The sequence below is a fragment of the Salvelinus alpinus genome, chromosome 27 (genome assembly GCF_045679555.1).
Source record: "Salvelinus alpinus chromosome 27, SLU_Salpinus.1, whole genome shotgun sequence".
Lineage (NCBI taxonomy): Eukaryota > Metazoa > Chordata > Actinopteri > Salmoniformes > Salmonidae > Salvelinus > Salvelinus alpinus.
Genome location: NC_092112.1, coordinates 27951988 through 27966056, shown reverse-complemented (window position 1 = coordinate 27966056; position 14069 = coordinate 27951988). Strand labels below are relative to the sequence as shown.

Genomic DNA, 14069 nt, shown 5'->3' with positions numbered 1-14069 from the left:
GGCACAACCCAAGGGGGGGCACCAACCCAGACTGGAAGACCACGTCAGTGACTCAACCCACTCAAGTGACGCACCCCTCCTAGGGACGGCATGGAAGAGCCCAGGCACACTCCTGGGCCAGACTACACTCATACTCATACACTCATACTCTCTACACTCGCCAGTTTTAGCTTTAGCCAGCACCATCTTCAGATTTGCCTTAACGTCGGTAGCCCTGCCCCCTGGTAAACATTGTATGATCGCTGGATGATTAGTTTTAAGTCTAATACTGCGGGTAATGGAGTCACCTATGACTAGGGTTTTCAATTTGCCAGAGCTAATGGTGGGAGGCTTTCGCGTCTCAGACCCTGTAATGGGAGGAGTAGACACCAGAGAAAGCTCGGCCTCTGACTCCGACTCGCTGCTTAATGGGGAGAACCGGTTGAAAGTTTCTGTCGGCTAAATGAGCGACACCGGTTGAGCATTCCTACAGCATTTCCCTCCAGAAGCCATGAGAAAATTTGTCCGGTTGCGGCGACTGTGCGAGGGGATTTATACTACTATCTGTACTTATTGGTGGCACAGACGCTGTTTCATCTTTTCCTGCACTAAAATTACCCTTGCCTAACGATTGCGTATGAAGCTGGGCTTGCAGCACGGCTACCCTCGCCGTAAGGCGATCGTTCTCCTGTATAATATGAGTACAGCGACTGAAATTAGAAGGCATCATGTTTATGTTATTACTTAGCTTCGGCTGTTGGAAGTCCTGACGAACCACCAGATAAAGCGTCCAGAGTGAAAAAGTTGAGTGAGGGAAAAAACTAAAAATATAAATGGTAATTAAAAAGTACAAACCGTAAAGTTGTCAGGTAGCAAAGTAAGGTTAGCAACAAAACGCACAGCAGCACGTAAACAAGTCTGCAAGTTGTGAACATTGTGACCGGAAATGACACCTGTGCCCAGCAGATGCATATCTGGATTTCCAGTCATGTGAAATCCATAGATTTGGGCCTAATGAATTGCATGTTGCGTTGAGGATAGTCCGTTGTCTGTAAGGATTGTATTGTTTTTATCTGAAATCCCCTGTCTATACTGCCCTCTCCTGGTAGCTCTGGGTCATAACGCATGTGTTGTTTCAGGGGACCTAGTATTCCAGCTGAAGAAGAGACCTCCAGACTACGTGCCAAAGAAGGGCCGCAAGCCAGAGGACAAGGGCCCCAGGGGGAAGGGCATGGACGTGCCCCTGCATGGGTCTCTACCCCCAGAGAAACTGCCTTACCTGGTGGAGCTCAGCCCAGGTGCATCATACACACACGCACTGCAGATCACATATATATGCAGACACACACACCCTTGAACAAGAACACACACATTCCCAGCCGACGCCAAATGCTGGCGTGTACAGAACTGCAGTATGTAAGACAGTTAATTCTACTCACATAGCTAACAGAACAGCATAATCATTGCGCAATGACATTCACACACCAGTAGAGGCATGGTAGGCAATATGGACCAAACCTGATGCCCTGAACTTTCTAGTCTTCTGACAAGGTGAGTGAGGTGGGCCCTAGAAGCATCTCCTGCCAAGTCGACTGTACCTAGGCTTGGGCGGTATCCAGATTTTCATATTGTCATACCATCCTTCTCTCATCCCGGGTTTTACGGTATTACCGGCATAGCACACAAGGGGCGCTAAAAATGCAAGAAAAGCCCTTTTGGGCCTCTATTACCAGAATGCTAACAAAATTAGCACCAACTAATAGTGAACTCACATAGCAGCTGTTAGCTAAATGCTAATGAGCGAAAATGAACTTAAACGAATTGCAAGATGGGCAAATCCAGCTCATAAAGTTTTACAAGCATAGCTAGTGTAGCTACCGAATCACTTTCGGTGAGTGTGGACATTTACAAGCAAAAGTGAACGAGACAAATTTTGCAAAAGAACAAAGTTGTGATGCATGCTTTTCTGAAGGAAGAGTAGTATATGTACACAGAAGAACAGAGGGAAAAAACACTATGAAGCACTGGAAAAAATGGCTGCTGTACAGATAACTTATCCATAGCTGCACAGCAGAGACTCACCGATAGAGAATGCTATGGACTGACTAGCTCTCGCTTTCTCCCGTTGTGCTATTTACAAACAAACATGTGACTGGCTCAACTGGTCTGGGGAACTACGGTAGCTTCATTATGTAAAATAATGTGACAGGTGAAATGAATTTGCACAAGTTGACTGCAGGTCAACTTAAGTAGCTACAAATATTCACATTTATTGAAAACTTCAAATAAATTGTATTGAAAAACCATCCTGTTGCTTTTTCCAAATACTCCAGTGTGTGGTATACTTCCCAAGCCTAACTGTACACCCTCTCGCCCACTCGCGGAAGACACATTTCAGTTGAATGCATTCAGCTGCACAACTGACTAGGTATCTTCCCTTTCCCACCAAGAGAATGCTTTCAGGACTACAGTAGCTGCTGCTCGTGTTGCCTAGGTCGGGGATGGGGGTGGGGGCCACAAAAAACATGGAACTCATCATTAGGAGTCGCTGTGGCTCGGGTCTGGGTACCCCCCCCCCCCCCACACACACACAAATTAGGGTGGAGGAGAATGTTAGCAGTTTTTAATATCACTAATGATCAATAGGCATGGGTAAATTAACCATGCTTACTACAAGTTTAGATAGCTGGCCGATAGACTAACTTACCAATCACCCCCAAAAAATTGCTGACATGGGCTAATTGACTGACTGCTGATGCACAACCAAATTTCGTAGTTGCACCTGTGTTGAGACCCTGGCTGAGTCCCCCTCCCCCTAAAAATGGCGCGGGCCACCAGTTGCCCATACCTGGCCTAGGTGTTGGGTCCAATACGATGGTCAGTCCTCACTGATGGGCTGGCCCTAACAGCTGCCTGTTTCCACTGACCCCCTCTCCACTCTTTCTCTCTCTCTCTCCATGCTCCCCTGACCAACCTTACAACCATGCAGTGCACTAACCCTGTCTCTCAGAACCATTTTTAACCTCCTCAGGGATTTGATTAGTACTTAAAAGATTTGAAGGTTTGCAATCTGTTTGCATACATTGCCACAAAATAGTGTGTCTCCCAGGCAAGGGTTCACTGCTCTTTCTGCAGGAAAGTGATTCAAGCTGTGTGTGTGTGTGTGTGTGTGTGTTTTAGTGTGGATTCTGGGAATGTTTTATTGGTGATTATTACTGTGAGTGTGTGAGGCGAAGAAGGGCGCTGAGTTTTCTCCTTGGTGCAACATTTACACCCCATGCTGTGTCTTCTCTCTCCTGGCTTCCTGTGGTGTGTTCTGTCTGTCTCTACTACCTACTGCTGTGTCTTACTGCTGTGTCTTACTGCTGCCGCCTCTGCATGTCTGCTCACCTAGGGAGGGGGAATCACTATGGCTACTACACCTATCGGCACCACGAAGGTAAACCTACCGACCCACCACGCCTCTCCACCACCACACCCATCTACTGCTGTGTTTCTCTGGATAGAAGTTGACTTGTGGTAGAACCTGCCCTTAAGTACAGAACTAGGATCAGATTACCCTGAAGATTATTGGTTATTCTAGTTTTGACCATTATTGTGATGGCAAAAGATCTGACCCTGTATCAGTGGTTAGGTGTTAGGGTCAACTCGTACCCGATCTCCGAAGTTTCCCTTTGGCATTGATCTAGGATCATGTTCTCCACCCCAAATGCTCACCATAACAATTCCATGAAATGAAACCCTAGATCAGTGTCTGTGGGCAACTGAATGCTACTGTACTGAATGCCTTGTTGATCAGTGGCTCAGCCAATCAGAGCAGGGCCTCACTATCTAGGACGGGACCTTAAGTCAACTCCACTGCACTAAGCCACGTTTAGGGCCCCTGCCAGACATTATTGAGCTTAGCAATAGCACGTGCTTTTTGCAAATGAGGATTTTCGCAAAACCCAGGATTTTCAGAAGATACATGTTTTTCCCACCCTTGTTAACTAATTTGCTGCTTTGCTTTTACTAAAATCTGTTTTTACTAATCAAAATACACAGATTATCTGGTCTACTGGTAGCTGTTATCTGTTACCTCTTATGTATTTTGTGTGTGAAGTGTACGACTGTCATGTGTTGGTAACAATCTCCCTCTGTGCTCTGTGATGGAGTGAGTGAGTGTGTGTGTGTCCCTCCATATTGTGAGTACTGACTGTCTCCTGGTCTCCACCATAGACGGCTCAGACTCCAGGGACAAACCGAAGCTCTACCGCCTGCAGCACAGTGTTACTGAGGTGGGCTCAGACACGACAGACGACGGCTCCATCCAGGTAAGGACCTGCCCTTTGTCTGTCTCTGTCTGTCTCTGTCTGTCTCTGTCTGTCTCTGTCTGTCTCTGTCTATCTCTGTCTATCTCTGTCTGTCTCTGTCTGTCTGTCTCTGTCTCTGTCTGTCTGTCTGTCTCTGTCTGTGTCTGTCTGTCTGTCTGTCTCTGTCTGTCTCTGTCTGTCTCTGTCTGTCTCTGTCTGTCTCTGTCTGTCTCTGTCTTTCTCTGTCTTTCTTGGTCTGGGGTCAGATGCTACATTGATGTAGCTGTAAATTACGATGGTACACTGGACAGCTAGTTAGCTGAGCTAAAGGTCTAGTAATACTGAGTGTCTCCTCTCCTCCAGCTGTTTGGTCCAGGTATCCTGCCCCACCACTGTAAGCTGATGCATACGGAGGGATTGGTGACAGTGACACCACACAGTCTGGAGGCTGAGACTTACGTGGATGGCCAGCTTGTCACTGAGACCACCGTGCTGCGAAGCGGAGCCACACTGCAGTTCGGCGTCTCCCACGTCTTCAAGTTTGTGGACCCCAGCTACGACCACAGCATGGGCAAGGGAGGGCCCGGACCAATGATGAGAGGCAGGCACAAGTCAGGGTAGGTGGGGTGAAGGGTGTTGGCGCTAGCACATACACACACACACACACACACACTCACCGACGCGCGCGCACACACACACCGTGGCCGCGAGAATAGATTTTATTTATTTATAAAGATCCCCATTAGCCGACGCCAATGGCGACAGTCAGTCTTTCCTCAACTCTTAGCCAAGACAGACTGGCATGTATAGTATTAATATTAGGCGTCTGATTTACAATGAATAGCAAGACGTGCCGCTCTGTTCTGGGCCAGCTGCGGCATAACTAGGTATTTCTTTGCAGCACTTGACCATATGACTGGACAATAATCAAGATAAGATACAACTAGAGCCTGCAGGACTTGCTTTGTGGAGTGTGGTGTCAAAAAATCAGAGCATCTCTTTATTACGGACAGACCTCTCCCCATCTTTACAACCAAGATGGGTCTGGGGGGGGTATTTATTTTTAGGCGGTGCTGCGGCACCCTCAACCCCCTTACTTCCCGTGGCTTTGACACACACACACACACACTTGCAGTGGACTACAAATGTAGACACGTTTGGAAAGTTAGCTCGCTCATCCCAGTGGTGATGACAGGAATGGCTTTGAATGGGACAGGAAGCAGCGGAGACCTGCTGAAACCAGTGTCATCGGTCCCAGGATGCATCTCTCAGCTGCCTGACTGAACAGCACAATGGTGGCTCTCATCTCTGTGTGTTCTGAACAGGCCATGACAGCACAGCCTCCTGTTTACACATAGCTGCCAGCCACCAGAGATGACATGTGCATCCCTATTGGAACCTTATTCCCTATATAGTGCACTACTTTTAACTAGAGCCCTCTGGGTCCTGGTGAAAACGAATGTACTTTAAAGGGAATTGAGTGCCATTTAACCCAGCCATGTCCTACCTGCTAGTCATTCTGGTCTAGAACCCTGTGGCCTCAGTACACCAAACTATCTTCTGATAGTTGAATCTTTAGTCAGACCCTATATCCTGTCAGGTATCCTACCCACCTCTACAGCTCAGGCTTTACTGCTCTCTGTCTGCATCAGAGAAGTCAGTGCTGCTGAATTCCATTTGCAGGATTCTGACCTTCTCAAAGGTGTGTTAGTTTGTGTGTGTGTGTGTGTGTGAGAGATTCGTTCCCTGGGGTTGGGATGTGACTCCAATCCCGTAGTTGACCACATCGCTGCCGTGGAAACAGATGCCACGTGGGCGGGAGGGGGAGGAGCCATCTGGGTGCAGCAGGTTTAGCTCTAATTTAACTCTGGCTGCAGAGAGGGAGCAAAAAAAGAGATGTGGGGGAGAGAGAGGAGGTAGGGGGAGAGAGAGGAGGTAGGGGGAGAGAGAGGAGGTAGGGGGAGAGAGAGGAGGTAGGGGGAAAGAGAGTGGGGGAAAGAGAGTGGGGGAGAGAGAGGAGGTAGGGGGAGAGAGAGGAGGTAGGGGGAGAGAGAGGAGGTAGGGGGAGAGTGGGGGAAAGAGAGGAGGGAGGTAGGGAGAGAGTAGGACTGTGGGGGAAAGAGAGGAGGTAGGGAGAGAGTGGGGGAAAGAGGACTGTGGTAGAGAGTGGGGGAAAGGGAGGCAGCAGAAGTGCCAGAATGGGGAAAAAGAGGTAGAGCTGGGTCTCCTGCCAGGCTTGGGCTGTTGTAAGGACACTCTAATCTGATCAGTCCGGGCTGGCTGGCTGGCTGGCTGGCTGGGGTGTGGCCTGCAGTGCTGTGTTATTAACGAGGCAGAGAGGACCAGGACCCTGGCGCCCCACACGCTCACAAACTCAGATCACTGCTGCAGCCTCCTCTGTTCACTACAAACACTACTCCAACCAGAGAGAGAGGGAGAGAACAGGACGGGGACACTGCCAGGTGAGACAGAGTAATGTCTTCCTATGGTTAGACAGTGGTAGGGCAGGGTTTCTAGGCTACTTCTCACAGAGGAGAATGTGTTGCATTTGTGGACTGGCTGGATAGGATGTCTCCACCACATGGGTGAGGACACTATAGTAGATGACTGGAGAATGACCTAGGCTCTCATTGACAGTAGATGTATGATGATTCAAGAAGATGACTATATTAGCATGTTGTTATCAGTCGTTAGGCTTCTAGAGTGCTTTTGGTGAGCGTAGACTGACGGTTGATGTAGATCCTCTAATTAGAGGGTCATTAAGTCTGTGTATATCTGGGCTTTAGGCTAAAGACAGAATTCCCATGATGTTAATTTGACCAGCCACGTTGACTTGATGTATAACATTTGGGCTGGCTGGGCTGGTTCATTTATTAATGTTTGTGGATGTAGTGATAAGCCCTAATCCACCGTTAATGCTGTGGCCTGATGTTAGAGAGGATGACATCTGGGTGGGAGAGGAGAGAGGAAAAGAGAATAGATCAAAGGACTTCAGCTTTTGGTACAGTTCTGGTGCATTTCTTGCTAGTACTACATTGGGACACGTATGTTTGCTATGGGACCTCCATGCTCCATGACCTCCAAAAACTCCATGGCTTTGAACAGCAATGGAAATCAAATGACACCAACTTAGTTCAAACTCAGACTATGGGTTTTGCTCTAAGTATGGGACTGTGTTGTGATTGAGTGGTTGGCCTGAACAGTCCTCTCTGGTCAATTACACAGCTTTCAGTAAGAGAGGCTACAGTCACATGTTCCCCTCAGTGCAGACTGATTGGCTGTACTGTAGAGATCAGGATGTGTGCGTCCTCTTGTCATGGGTCAGCATATGAAATAGTAAGTCCTTTTCTTTAGAACAGACAGCTCTCTCACTTTGCATGTCACAACTAATGTTAACTGGATTTAATTCACATGTAGCTCAGGGGTATATTTAGATGTGTTCTAGTCATTCATTTGCAGTGATAAGGCCAATGGAATTTCTGGCCTTCTGTTAACTGGCCCAGTCCTGACATGGGTGGCGGAGTGTGTCGCTACATAAATGTGGCTGTATATAAGACTGTGGGGGGGTGGGTGCGTAGGCCTGGTGGGGGTGTGTGCGCATGTGTGCGCCTGGTGGGTGTGTGCGCCTGGTGGGTGTGTGCGCCTGGTGGGTGTGTCTTTGCGTCTGGTGTGTGTGTGTCTGCGTACGTACGCCTGGTGTGTGTGTGGTGCTGTGGATTATGTCTGAGCTCCTGTCATTCTCTCCCAGTAATGAAAGTCCCTCCTGCTCTGCCTGGGAGATGTTCTATCCTTGAGTTTATTGTCCCTCTCTCTTTCTGGCCCCTTCTCTCTTTCTGTCCATCTGTCAAGCAGAAGTGTTCCTGAGACGACCTTTGACCTGCAAGGGGACCTCCACAGTGGGACGGCCCTCTCCACCAGCAAGGTACAGTAACTCCCCCTCCATGTCAAGGTGTGTTCTCAGCACTACGTGTGTGGTGGTTGTATGTGATTGCGGTCAGAGTGTTTCATATGTTCTGTGTGTAGTTGCTGTGTTTGAGGGATCTTAGTGCCATCGTTGGGCAGGAGAACATTCCACCATGGTGTGTATTGCTGTGTTATTGCAGAGCTCAGGGAAGCTGGAAATGGAGCGTTCATCCAACGGCAGTGAGAGAGGCATGGTCAAACCCATGATCCGCGGGGAGCAGCAGCACAGCAGGTGAGAGACACACATCTGGAATCAATGAATTAATGGGGACCCTAGAAGCCCAGTTGGTAGAGCATGGCGTTTGCAACGCCAGGGTTGTGGGTTCGATTCCCATGGGGGACCAGTATGATGGTATGATGTGAATGCACTCACTACTATCCCTCTGGATAAGAGTGTCTGCTGAATGTAAATGGATTCTCCACTCTAGTCAACTCAGTCCAAACAGTTGAAGCTAGGTCAACTGCTCCTAGAGACAGCGTCTGTGTTTTCAGTGGTGCTGCCTAGAGAGCAGTGGTACAGTAGCTAACGTCATAACTCTGTCACGCTACAGTCCCCTGCTCTGTCGGACACACTATCTCCAGCCATGCCTTATGAACCAGGGGAAACCCGAGCCTCACTGAGCTGCACTGGGGCCCCTCATCAATAATAGAGACCGCAGGGCCTGAGGCACACATATACACACACACACACATGCATGGTGTACACACACACGGCTGCTCACTCTTGACGCACAGGGAAGCTCATGCGCTCACACATCCGGAGCAGACAGGAGCCATGCTGTACCAGCGTGCGCAGGCCCTGCCTCTGGAGAGGTGTGCGTCAGTGAACGGGCGTGGCGAACGGGCGTGGCGAACGGGCGTGGCGAACGGGCGTGGCGAACGGGCGTGGTGAATGTGTCCTATGTGTGCTGGTTTACTGAGAGCCTCTGTCCTCCCCGCAGGTCCCAGGACATCCTGAGCCCAGAACTGACGCTGCCGGCCAGCATCGAGTTCAGGGACAACTGTGAGTCCTGCAACTACCTTCTCTGCTGGAGCTGTACAGGCTCTCGCTGTCCTTCTTTCTCACGCTCTTTCTTTCTTTCTAGCTTTTTCTCTTCTCTCACTCTATTTGAGTCTTTCTCTTACCATCTCTCTCTCTCTCTATACCTGCTGTGTAGTTTAGTAATAGTGTGACTTAATGATAACTAGATAAGGGCCATCCACACCATCTTGCCACAGTGCATTTAGCTGGTGTCTGAAATAGAGGTCGACCGATTAATCGGAATGGCCGATTTAATTAGGGCCGATTTTCAAGTTTTCATAACAATCGGTAATCGGTATTTTTGTATTTTACACCTTTATTTAACTAGGCAAGTCAGTTAAGAACACATTTTTATTTTTAAATGACGGCCTAGGAACGGTGGGTTAACTGCCTTGTTCAGGGGCAGAACGACAGATTTTTACCTTGTCAGCTCGGGGATTCGTTTTTGCAATCTTCCGGTTACTAGTCCAACGCTCTAACCACCTGCCTTACATTGCACTCCACGAGGAGCCTGCATGGCAGGCTGACTACCTGTTACGCGAGGGCAGCAAGAAGCCAAGGGAAGTTGCTAGCTAGCATTAAACTTATCTTTTAAAAAACAATCAATCTTAACATAATCACTAGTTAACTACACATGGTTGATGATATTACTAGTTTATCTAGCGTGTCCTGCGTTGCATATAATCGATGCGCCTACTTCGACAAACGGTGATGATTTAACAAGCGCATTTGCGAAAAAAGCACTGTCGTTGCACCAATGTACCTAACCATAAACATCAATGCCTTTCTTTAAAATCAATACACAAGTATATATTTTTAAACCTGCATATTTAGTTAATATTGCCTGCTAACATGAATTTCTTATAATTAGGGAAATTGTGTCACTTCTCTTGCGTTCCGTGCAAGCAGTCAGGGTATATGCAGCAGTTTTGGCCGCCTGGCTCATTGCGAACTGTGAAGTCCATTTATTCCTAATAAAGGCCGTAATTCATTTGCCAGAATTGTACATAATTATGACATAACATTGAAGGTTGTACAATGTAACAGCAATATTTAGACTTAGGGATGCCATCCGTTAGATAAATTACGGAACTGTTCCGTATTTCACTGAAAGAATAAACGTTTTGTTTTCGAAATGATAGTTTCCGGATTCGACCATTTTAATGACCAAAGGCTCGTATTTCTGTGTGTTATGTTATAATTAAGTCTATGATTTGATAGAGCAGTCTGACTGAGCGGTGGTAGGCAGCAGCAGGCTCGTAAGCATTCATTGAAACAGCACTTTCGTGCGTTTGCCAGCAGCTATTGCGCTGTTTATGACTTCAAGCCTATCAACTCCCGAGATTAGGCTGGTGTAACCGATGTGAAATGGCTAGCTAGTTAGCGGGGTGCGCGCTAATAGCGTTTCAAACGTCACTCGCTCTGAGACTTGGAGTAGTTGTTCCCCTTGCTCTGCATGGGTAACGCTGCTTCGAGGGTGGCTGTTGTCGATGTGTTCCTGGTTCGTTCCCAGGTAGGAGCGAGGAGAGGGACAGAAGCTATACTGTTACACTGGCAATACTAACTAAATAAGAACATCTGATAGTCAAATACAAATCGTATAGAGAGAAATAGTCCTATAATTCCTATAACTACAACCTAAAACTTCTTACCTGGGAATATTGAAGACTCATGTTAAAAGGAACCACCAGCTTTCATATGTTCTCATGTTCTGAGTAAGGAACTTAAACGTTAGCTTTTTTACATGGCACATATTGCACTTTTACTTCTCCAACACTTTGTTTTTGCATTATTTAAACCAAATTGAACATGTTTCATTATTTATTTGAGGCTAAATTGATTTTATTTATGTATTATATTAAGTTAAAATAAGTGTTCATTCAGTATTGTTGTATTTGTCATTACTACAAATACATTTTAAAAATCGTCCGATTAATAAGTATCGGCTTTTTTTGGTCCTCCAATAATCTGTATCGGTATCGGCGTTGAAAAATCCTAATCGGTCGACCTCTAGTCCGAAAGGTATTGACTCATTGTCTGCATGCTGCGCCAACTGGCTTTTAATGTTGTCAACTGCCCCTAGTGGTTTTATTGAACACGGTCATGTTAACATTAACTGAAATGTTATTATGTAAATACGCACATTGTTAGACCTTAGTACCATAGAGGTCATATCTGTATGACTGTCGACATGAATTAGTCAAGCTGTGAAAATAGCAGGTGGTAGCATGCAGGACTCTTTCTTTCTCTCTCTCTCTTTTTCTTTTGATCGAGCAATTGGTTGATTACCTTCTAATCAATAGGGAGCCTAACACACCAGTCCGTTCTGTGAATGACATGCAATGATTCTCCAATGAACACACACTGAATGTACTGCTACTTCTGATGTGTGTGATGGGCTCTCCCGCTCCCCCTTTAGCATAGCTTTATTTGTTTAAGCCATTTTAACTTGCCTTTCAAGCCCTTTTATATGCAGAACCTTGCTTGTGGACTCTAGTCTTGGGCCTGGCTAAAGTCAGTCTCTGTGTATTTGAAGTTGTGTGAGTTTATGTGTTTGGCTATGGAGCAGAGAGAGCAGAGGCCTTTGATTTGTAATATTGGGGGGGGGGTTGCTCTCTCACAATGCACTATAAACAGCCCCTGCTGGGGAACCAGGAAGCCAGGGTTGGGGACAATGTTATCTCAAGGCGCTACTGTAAACACACAAACATGCACACAGTCACTCCTGTAGCAAAATCAGGACTGACCCATCTGCCTGTGACTTATGTCACGTGAACTCACACCGCACCGTTATCACCCTCCTTGCCCCCACCATGCACCCTCCAGCCGAAGATACCTTCCTGACGGCCATCATCAACTACACCAACAGCTCCACGGTGCACTTCAAGCTGTCCCCCACCTACGTGTTGTACATGACCTGTCGCTACGTCATGTCCAGCCACTACCGGCCCGACATCAGCCCCTCGGAGCGCACCCACAAAGTCATAGCCATCGTCAACAAGATGGTGAGCATGATGGAAGGAGTCATCCAGGTGAGTGTCCATCCTGCCGCCTCGCCTTTTTTTCTCCTCCTCATTCTAATTAGGAGGACATTCAAGGTTTACGGCCTGGGTTTGGTGTGTATATGACCACGTTATGTCCTCAGCCAGTTGCCTGAAAAAAGGACACTGACAAAAATACATTTGTTCTCTGCACTTTTATGTTATTTTTCTTTTGATTGGTTAATTTCACTTCCCTCTAGAGATATAGGTGACCCAGGACCGAAAGAAAACCCCCAAAACTGTAGCTGACTAGGTAGTCGTCCTGGTAGTGGTCCTGGTAGTGGTCCTGGTAGTCATCCTGGTAGTCGTCCTGGTAGTCGTCCTGGTAGTGGTCCTGGTAGTCGTCCTGGTAGTCGTCCTGGTAGTCGTCCTGGTAGTGGTCCTGGTAGTCGTCCTGGTAGTCGTCCTGGTAGTCGTCCTGGTAGTCGTCCTGGTAGTCGTCCTGGTAGTCGTCCTGGTAGTCGTCCTGGTAGTCGTAGTATTTTGTAAGATTTCTCTTGGTTTATTCAACCAGGTCATTTCCACAGAATAATTTGTAGAGGTGTGAAGACCATGTTATGTCTTTCTGTCCAGCGTCTCTGTGTCCCCCTCCCTAATGTGTTCACAGGATCATTGTGGTGTTCCAAAAGCACTCTCAGCCAGCACAAAACCCAAATTACATTTTGTATTAGTGTAGCAGTAATACCCATACTCTGGGACACCAACCCTGAGTTATGTGTGAAAAACAGAAATGGCCCAAATAGTGCAAAACAATAAAACCTAGCAGAGTTTGTCTGACTCCTCACAGCACTCTAATATGGTGGGAGTTTAGACCTGTGGTTTGTCAGGTCAGTCCTCATGGGATTCCTCATCCTGTCATTATACAACTTTAAAGACACTCAATTTACATACAGATTGTAGTCTGTTAATAGATGATTATCTGTCTACACACTGACAGTGTCTGTCACAGACACATACTAGACACATACTGGACACACACACACACACAGTGCAGGAGCATTAGGGAAATCTGTCGTTGCTCTGTGTGTGTCTTATAGAAATCAGGCTTACAGTCATTAAACCCATTTAAAGATGGATTTTTATCCTGATGATTTTGGAAATCCAAGTCTTAAACCTCCATGAGGGACATTGGAAATTTAATCTGTGTTCCTTAAATAATCAAATCTGCACAGCAATGTCCCTGCTTCCTACAGGGAACAGAATTGTGGGTACATTCAAAACTAGTTTCTGCAAGTAGGCTGTGCCTTCTCTTGCTATATTTAAAGGAAAAAGCATTTCCCATACACTACCAAAGTGGAGTTCATGTGTATTGCACATGACCGTGTGTGTGTTGTGTGCTGTGTGTTGTGTTCTGTTGACATGCCTGTGAGTGAATCTCTGTCCATGCCATGGTTTTTGTTGACAGTCTTTCTCTGTCCTGTGGGATGTCTGTCTGTCTGTTTGTTTCCTCCCTCACCTCTGTGACAGGAGATTCCTGAAGCGGACCAGGTAGGACACCTAACACGTTGCTAGGGGAGAGAGCGCTCTCTCTCTCATCTCTCACTGTCTCGCCATCTATCGACTCAGTCAAGCTTCGCTCAGTCCTCCATGCTTCTTTTCTCCATAACAGAAACCAAAAACCCCTCAACCAAACCGCCAAATAATCCCTTCTCCTACAGCTGGACTCTAAAACACCAACATAATAACCCTCATTCAGCCTTCAACCTGGAACATGTGGTACTAAAAACAACTCCAACAAATCTCTGATTGTGGCAACATTGAAATAATTGTCAT

At 47.0% G+C, this 14069-nt stretch overlaps 1 protein-coding gene across 22 annotated transcripts in view; it reads left to right on the top strand.

Moving 5' to 3' along the window:
* The window catches only part of LOC139556292 (afadin-like), a 127333-nt gene that overhangs the window by 69475 nt on the left and 43789 nt on the right, over positions 1-14069 (top strand). For 13 of the 22 annotated variants that reach the window (XM_071370095.1, XM_071370081.1, XM_071370091.1 and 10 more), the window contains exons 8-16: positions 1119-1277; positions 3374-3418; positions 4198-4292; positions 4635-4888; positions 8124-8193; positions 8375-8466; positions 9176-9237; positions 12082-12287; positions 13764-13784. In XM_071370095.1, the coding sequence (XP_071226196.1) occupies positions 1119-1277; positions 3374-3418; positions 4198-4292; positions 4635-4888; positions 8124-8193; positions 8375-8466; positions 9176-9237; positions 12082-12287; positions 13764-13784 (1004 nt within the window). The remainder of the gene's footprint in view (positions 1-1118; positions 1278-3373; positions 3419-4197; positions 4293-4634; positions 4889-8123; positions 8194-8374; positions 8467-9175; positions 9238-12081; positions 12288-13763; positions 13785-14069) is intronic. The other 9 variants (XM_071370097.1, XM_071370096.1, XM_071370103.1 and 6 more) reach the window with 3 other exon arrangements.